Raw genomic sequence first — 9,050 nt, 5'->3', positions numbered from 1 at the left:
GGTTCGATGACTTCTAGCCTCCCGAACAAGCCGGTTTCTGAAAAGTATCGGTACATATCGAGATGCTAAAGTGCTTGTACAGAAACGCCACCATGTTGGTCCGAGTACAGGAGTGGAGTACGAGGGCGATTCCTCTGCAGCGAGGCATGAGGGAGATGTTATATCTCCGGATCTCCGAAACTATTTACCGCTGCATTGGAAGACGCTTTCAAACTCCTTGAATAGAAAGGATTCGGCACAAACATCAACGACGAGTACATCATTCAGCTTCGGTTTGCCGACGATATTGTGTGGTCATGGCAAAATCACTGGAAGACCTCGGCACAATGCTCGAAGACCTTAATCTCCCAAAAGGTAGGCCTTCGGGTGAACAACATGGAAAAACGAAGCTTTTGTCGAATGTCTATGTTGCGCCCTAGCCAGTTTCGGTTAGGAGCTCGAATCTTGAGATTGTTGACAAGTATGTCTACCTCGGACAAACGTTTCAGCTAGGTAGAGAAAGAGGTCGAATCCAACTCGGCTGGGAAGCATTCGGGAAACTACACAACATCCTTTCGTCCAAAATATCTCAGTGCCTAAAGACAAAAATCTACAATCTGTATGTGTTACCGTGTGATGACGGCTCGGGAACGCGGCCTCTTACTCAAGTAGCACAGCGTGCTTTGAAGAGGGCTATGCGCAGTTTTTCTGTACAAGAGACAGGGCACATAGTACGCAGAACTGACAGACGATGGGGCAGCAAGGTTCTGGATTGGAGGGCACATACCGAAAAGCACAACGCGGACTTCATAAAGGTAGCAGGAAAGCACTGGATGCAGACCGCTACCAGCCGGTCATATTGGAAATCATGAGGCCTATGATCGGCAGTGGACGTCCTATATGGCTGAAATGATGATGATGATGATGAAGGTTTAACATCTGAGTAATGAACATTTTGATTTATTTCATTTTTGTAACATTACTTTAAATGTTACTTTTAATTTCAAACACAATTGTACGAGTATTTTGAAGCAATGCTTCGGATTGAGTTGTGGCAGAATTAAATAAAGTCACTTATTGACTTTCTTAGTACAAGTATTTTGAAGCAATGTTTTGCAGTGAGTTGTGGTAGAATTAAATAAAGTCACTTATTCAGTTTTGCCAGGTAAATTTTACAACAAACAGAGTTGTAATTTATGGTCAATAGTTTCACTAAACTGAAGATATCTTTGGAAATATCATAGATATTGCCACGAGAGTAAGACCAAAATATAGGTAACACTTTCTACTATACAAAAAGTGGAAAAAGTGATTTTTGACAAAAGTGTCAGTTATTTAATTCTGCCACGACGGTGACGATATGTAAACGACTTGGCCATCAAAGCGCTAATTGTAAACGATTATATAAAAATAGTCAAGGTGTTGATAAATCTGTTGAAAAGGATAAGGCAGTATCGGAGATTAAATTAGCTGGAGGTTTGGACGAAAAGTATATTCTACCGATATTTGTCAATGATAAACCAATGACTTGCTATGTTGACCTTGGTAGTCAGAGTACCTTGATTCGTCTAAGTAACTTTAGTGATTTGAATGTTATATACAGTACAAATGATCTACCTTCGCTTAAGGGATTTGGTCAAGCGATTATTGAACCTATAGGTAGAGCAGTTGTACAAATACAAGTACAATCGGTTAAGATATCTGTAGAGGTATTAGTAGTACCAGATGAGTTATTAAAACACCCTGTTTTGTTAGGGCATACGTTTACAGAACAAGCGGGAGTAGTCATAATTAAAACTGATGAACATTTCAAACCTGATATTGACATTGCGAATCAAAAATGTAAGAATAAACTGGTAATTAGTTGTGATGTTGTCGTAAATTCTATTAATATGGTACCAATCAGGACAGATACCAACAGTACTATTAATGTTTATGTTAGAGAGTCAGTAAGGAACGTAGGTATTAATAGTTATTTTGTTATGCCTGGGTTATACACAATTACACAAGGTGAAGGTCACATTATGGTAGTTAATTTAAATTCACAAGAGATTAATTTTAAAAATGGACAGTTGTTGACTAGAGCACATTTAATTGATGAAACCAATTGCTTAAATATTAGAATGTTAGAATGTGAAAAAGGGGATCATATTGAAGATTGCTTAAAAACTGGTAGTGAGTTACACGTTGAAGATAGAATTAAACTAAAGGCATTGTTGGAGGAATACAGGAGTTGTTTTTCATTTGGATTGACTGATTTAGGACTTACAAACTTAACGGAAATGACTATTACTTTGAAAGACACTACTCCGGTTGTATATAGACCATATAGACTTGCTTATTCTGAGAGGAATAAAGTAAAGGAAATGATTCAGGAGATGTTGGATTCGGGTATTATCACGGAGTCTGAGTCAGCGTATCCAATCCAATACTTTTAGTACAAAAGAAAACTGGTGATCAAACGACTCTGTGTAGATTATCGTGCTTTAAACGCTAAAACGATAAAAGAACATTATCCGCTACTCAGAATCGAAGATCAAATTTGTGGGGTCGTATTACTTACGATGTAATGTGTACCACCTACCTATGTGTATGTGTTACTTTATGTGTTATTATTCCCGATATTATTATGTATGAGTCAGTTGTGGAGGCGCAGGCGCATTGATCGGGCGCTGCGCCAATAAACCGGAATTCACTGAATACGACGTGTATCATTTATTTGCCGGCCGTTTGGTGTAGTGGTTCAGAACGGACTACTATGCCGAGAGGTCCCGGGTTCGATTCCCGGCCGGGCAGAAATTGAAATGATGAATTTTAATTTCTGTGACGGGTCTGGGTGTGACTATGTATAATATTTATTATGTATTTAAAAAAAAAGTATATAAGTAGTATTTCCGTTAAGCTAGCACCCATAACACAAGCATTAAGTTGCTTACTTTGGGGCTAGCTGGCGCTGTGTGAAATTGTCCAAAGATTATTATTTATTATTTATTATTATTTATCCTACGTTCACGGACGACACCCAACCGTGACACTGGTGACCCCGAGACACGCAAAAGTCGAAAATGTACCCGCAAACCACCAACACTCAGCCGATTCTACAACCACCGCCGTCTACGAGCACAATGCCAGCAGCCAGCGGAAAGGCCGAGGACAGCGAAGTATCAGTGATATCAGTGAGCTCCAGAATTCCCGAGTTCTGGACTGACCAACCTAGAGTCTGGTTCATCCGTGCAGAGTCAGTTATTCTGCCACAAAAAGTGAACGACGAGACACGGTTCAACATCATCGTGTCTAAGCTGGGCAAAGATGTCATTCAGCAGGTGACAGACCTCCTCATCAAACCTCCTGAATCCAACAAGTACGAGGCGTTGAAGGCACGACTATTGGCCATCTATGAGGAGTCGGAGAACCGGCAAGTGCAAAAGCTCATCGGAGAAATGGAGCTCGGCGACCAAAAGCCGTCGCAGCTCCTACGCCGGATGCGAGACTTAGCCAGAGAGAAGATACCCGATGACACCCTCAGAATCCTGTGGCAAAGCCACCTACCTCCGGCAGTCCGAGCTGTACTAGCTGTCACCGACTCAAAGGACATGGACAACCTGGCAGCAGTAGCCGACAAAGTGATGGAGACCACTCTGCAGCCGCAGCACAGCATAGCCGAGGTATCCAGCCGTAGAGGAGAGGACAAGATATTGGCGGAAATTGCGAAGCTGAGTGCCAGGATCACGAACATGGAGAGGTCAAGGAGCCAGTCCCGAGGTCAAGGCCCGCGCAATCGTTCGCGTCAACGCTCCAGCTCCAGAGGTAATAGCCAGCCACGTCCACGCCGCACCCCGGAGAGTGAAGATTGGCTGTGCTTTTACCACTTTCGCTTCAGAGAACGTGCGAACAAGTGCGCCGAGCCCTGTGCGTGGAATAAGGAAAACTAGGATGTGCTCAGGTATGCGAGGCGGATATCTGTGCAATTTCTCCCACTCATCGCCTTCGTGTAACAGACTTAACGACCGGTTATCATTTTCTCGTCGATACGGGCGCAAATGTTTCTGTTATTCCGGTTTCACGTAAATTTTTATACAGCAATAAATGTTCAGATTACAAACTCTATGCAGCGAACGGCACGGAAATAAAGACGTTTGGAACTAGGTCATTAGTACTCAATTTACGCTTACGCCGTCCGTATCGATGGGAATTTATAATAGCCGACGTTAAGCAACCTATACTAGGTGCAGATTTTTTAAGCCACTACGGGCTACTTGTAGACTTAAAATCACGGAAATTAATTGACAAATTAACCAATTTAAATGTGTTAGCATCTATTGTTAATTGCACTGAGTCGACTATAAACACGGTAGACAAAAACCACCCTTATTGGGATGTAATTTGTAAATACCCGGATATTACAAAACCTATTAATTTTAAAGGTACTCCTAAACACAATGTATTCCATCACATTGAGACTTCAGGTCCTCCTGTTCACGCACGAGCCAGGCAGTTACCACCAGATAAGTACAAGCGTGTCAAAGACGAGTTCAAGGTCATGCAGGAGATGGGGATTTGTAGGCCGTCCAAGAGTCCATGGTCGAGCCCGCTGCACGTAGTCCCGAAAAAAAAACGGCGAAATACGTCCATGCGGCGACTATCGACGTTTGAACGCGATTACAAAACCCGATCGCTATCCCGTACCACGAATACACGATTTTACTTATCTGTTGGATGGCAAAACAATTTTTTCCCGAATTGACGTAGTAAGAGCTTACCATTGTATACCAATATTTCCGGATGATATAGAGAAAACCGCGATTACGACACCGTTTGGTCTATTTGAGTTTCCCATGATGACTTTCGGTTTGCGTAATGCAAGTCAAACCTATCAACGATTTATGGATCATACGGTACTACAAGGTCTCGACTTTTTGTTTACTTTTGTTGATGACGTAATAATCGCTAGTAATTCACCTAGTCAGCACAGAGAACATCTACAAATTTTTTTTGAACGTTTTAATCAATTCGGAATTTCTATAAATTTGAGTAAATGTTGTTTTGGAGAGTCAAAAATCGAGTATCTAGGTCACGAAGTGTCTAAAGATGGTATTCGACCCTTAGATAGCAAAATTGAAGCCATCAAAAATTTTACAAAACCGAAAACAGTTGAGGAATTACGCCGTTTCTTGGGAATGGTTAACTTTTATCGTTCCCACATTCCCAAGGCGGTCGAGTGTCAAATGGTTTTAAATAAATATTTATGTAACAGCAAGAAGAGAGACAAAACAATCATAACTTGGACACCTGAGGCCGAGCAAGCTTTTCTGCAGTGTAAGCTAAGTTTGCAGAACGCTACCACATTATCCCACCCACGAAGTGACGCGCCAATAGCGCTTATGGCAGACGCATCAAATTCCAGCATAGGTGCAGTTTTACAGCAATTTATTGATAACAATTGGAAACCGTTAGGCTATTTTTCCCAAAAAATGACTGAGACTCAAACTAAATATTCAACGTATGACCGAGAACTTTTAGCAGTTTATTCAGCAATTCGGTATTTCAAAGACTTGATTGAAGGTCGCGCGCTTACTATTTACACCGACCACAAACCCTTAACTTTTGCTTTTAAAAAAACCAAATGTGAAAAAGAAACACCAAGACGTATTAGGCAACTAGCTTTTATAAGCGAGTATACTACAGATATTCGACACGTAACAGGTAGCGATAATGTGGTAGCGGACTCACTATCGCGCATAGAAACTGTAACTTGCCCGACCTCAATTAATTATGACGAGTTAGCAGATGCACAGAGCAACGATGAGTATGTTACTCAGTTTACAAACAATAATAGCAAAGGCGTTTATTTAAAAAAAATAGTTATGCCCACTAGTAGCAAACCTATTTTTTGTGAGTTATCTACGAGCAGAGCAAGGCCGTATCTACCGAAAGAGTATCGTAGGATAGCTTTTGACGCAATACACAAACTGAGTCATCCAGGGATACGCTCATCTAGAAAAATGGTATCTGACAAATTCTTTTGGCCAAGTATGAATCGTGACATTGGGATTTGGGCTAAAACTTGTATCAGCTGCCAACGCTCGAAAGTAGTTCGGCACACTACTTCAGCATTGGAAGCTTTTCCATTATGCGACAGGTTTGAGCATATTCATGTCGACATCGTTGGTCCACTCGCAACAAGTTCAGAAGGTTATAGGTATTGTTTAACGATCATTGACAGACGCACACATTGGCCCGAAGCATTTCCTATTAAAGACGTAACTGCTGAAACAGTAGCCAAAATGATTTATGATGGATGGATAACGCGCTTTGGCTGTCCCTTGAGATTAACTAGTGACCAAGGACGCCAGTTTGAGAGCGATCTATTTTCAAAATTAATGAAGTTGCTAGGAATTGATAAAATCCGAACAACTCCATACCATCCTCAAAGCAACGGTGCTATAGAAAGGTGGCACAGATCTTTAAAAGTCGCAATAACAGCACGTCTCATAGAAAAATCATCTTCTTGGGTAGATGAACTTTCAACAGTTTTGTTAGGTTTAAGAGCTGCTATTCGCACCGATAACAATGTAAGCGCAGCCGAGATGACTTATGCTAAAACCATTCGCTTACCATCAGATTTTTATAGCGAACGATCAATTAGTGCATGTGACGATTTCACTTATGTTCAAAAGTTGCGCGGCATTTTGAACAGTTTTAGGCCAAACCCAATATCACATTCTAATAAATAATTTTTTGTTCACCCTGATTTGAGAGATTGTGAATTTGTATTTGTAAGGAACGAGGTACATAAATCTTTGAAACCTACGTACGACGGTCCGTACCGCGTACTAAAACGAGGATCTAAGGTTTATGATGTAGAGTTTCCCAATCGGAAAGTTAGGATTTCCATCGATCGCTTGAAACCGGCATACATGTTGCAGCAAACGCCACCCGATATCGATCGAAATTCTAACATTGCGAGCGACTCAGAATCGCGCACAACAACACGCTCAGGTCGCGTCATAAGGAGACCTGTACGTTTCGCTACTTAAGCACTTATCTATAATTAGAACACTATTGTTTGTGCTATTGCATTTTACTCGTAGTTTAAGCAAATTGATTTGTAATAATGTTTTCAAGTAATTGGTCTGGTCAAAGTACATTTTTGTCATTTGTATGCAGATTTATCTTGACGAAACATTGCGTAAACATGATCTGATCCCAATATATAAAGTAATATTTTTATTAGTAGTTGACAATCACACTTACACTGTATTCGGAGATAATATCTATCTTTCACTGTAGTAGTTAGTAAATATCTATAATGGGCGCTAGTAGCAGTAAAGGTCAACAAGACAACAACATCGCTGTAGCAACAGTTGTGTCGCACCAAAGCCAGGTGGCCGAGGTGCAGCATAAAATCGATAAATACGGTTACATCGTGATGGCTTTCGCCATTATTATGGCCATCGTACTAGTCGTGATATTGAAGAACTCATGCCGTGACAGGATCAGATCATGGTTGCGCAAGAAGGTCCTCAAGGCCCGACCTCCTACCGGCGCACCCGTGACCGCCGCAGCACAAAATCCCACGAATTTTGTAGTGTGAATGTGTGTGTAGTGTACTGTGTAACCTGTGTTATTTTCAAAATTCTAAATTATTTTTGTTTTCAATGTAAAATAATATTTGGTTCTATTTTCATGCTGTATGATTGTATTACTTTTAGTAGCAATGTATTTTTTTTTTAAAAGGGGGGGAATATTGTGGGGTCGTATTACCTACGATGTAATGTGTACCACCTACCTATGTGTATGTGTTACTGCATGTGTTATTATTCCCGATATTATTATGTATGAGTCAGTTGTGGAGGCGCAGGCGCATTGATCGGGCGCTGCGCCAATAAACCGGAATTCACTGAATACGACGTGTATCATTTATTTATCCTACGTTCACGGACGACACCCAACCGTGACAAATTGATCAGTTAGGTGGTTATCAGTATTTCATAACGCTGGACTTAGCATCCGGATATTACCAAATTCCTTTGGATCCATTGTCACAGGATAAAACTGCCTTCGTTACGCCTGATGGCCAATATCAATTTACACGCATGCTTTTTGGGTTAGCCAACGCACCCTCAGTTTTCCAAAAAACAATAAATAAAATGCTAAAAGACGTCAAAAATGAAGCGTTTGCATTTATGGACGATATTATAATTCCAGCTAATAGTATATCACAGGGCATGGAACGATTAAAAACAGTTCTTGAACTCATTAAAAAAGCAGGCTTAACATTAAAATTGTCTAAATGTTTATTTTTCTGTCAAGAAATAGATTACTTGGGTTTTGAGGTTAGCAAAAACGGGGTTAGACCTGGTTCAAGGAAAACTGAGGCTGTTGAAAATTTTAAGTGTCCGACAAATCAACATGAAGTACGCCAATTCCTAGGTTTGGCTAGCAGGAGGCAAACGAGCAGACGGATCACCTGATGGTAAGTGCTTTTTCCGCCGATTCGTTAAAAATTTTGCAATAATTGCTAATCCATTGACAAGATTGTTAAAAAAGGACAGTAGATGGGAATGGGGTACTGAACAGGCAAAAGCATTTTCTACACTAAAGTCCGAATTAGTAAAAAGGCCTATATTAGCTTTGTATGACGTAAGAGCTAATACTCAGATACATACAGACGCCTGTAAGACGGGCATAGCGGGTATGCTACTTCAGGAGGATAATACAGGTAGGTGGAGAGCGGTAGCCTACTATAGTAGACAAACGACTCAAGAAGAACAAAAATATCACTCCTTCGAATTAGAGACGTTAGCTGTTATCGCATCGTTACAACGATTTAGAGTCTATGTTTTAGGCATAAAGTTTGTAATTGTAACCGATTGTAACGCATTGCGCACTACTTTGTCCAAAAGAGATATAATACCACGTATAGGCAGATGGTGGCTTCAGCTACAAGAGTATGATTGTGGTTGGTTGTTGAGTATAGGCCGGGTAATCGCATGTGTCATGTTGATGCACTCAGCCGAAACGCAATTCCACAATCATGCGAGCCTGAGCCTGTTTTCGATATTTTAGCG

The 9,050-nt window shown here is 40.9% G+C and overlaps 1 protein-coding gene across 1 annotated transcript; it reads left to right on the top strand.

The window, feature by feature from the left end:
- Window positions 1-3,044: 3,044 nt before the first annotated feature.
- On the top strand, window positions 3,045-3,911 carry LOC135086407 (uncharacterized). The gene has a single exon (XM_063981137.1). It carries the CDS (start codon window positions 3,045-3,047, stop codon window positions 3,909-3,911), a length of 867 nt encoding a protein of 288 aa, XP_063837207.1.
- Window positions 3,912-9,050: the final 5,139 nt, after the last annotated feature.

Source organism: Ostrinia nubilalis, chromosome W (genome assembly GCF_963855985.1).
Source record: "Ostrinia nubilalis chromosome W, ilOstNubi1.1, whole genome shotgun sequence".
NCBI lineage: Eukaryota > Metazoa > Arthropoda > Insecta > Lepidoptera > Crambidae > Ostrinia > Ostrinia nubilalis.
Note: the sequence above shows the minus strand (reverse complement) of the source record. Positions and strands in the feature narration are given on the sequence as shown.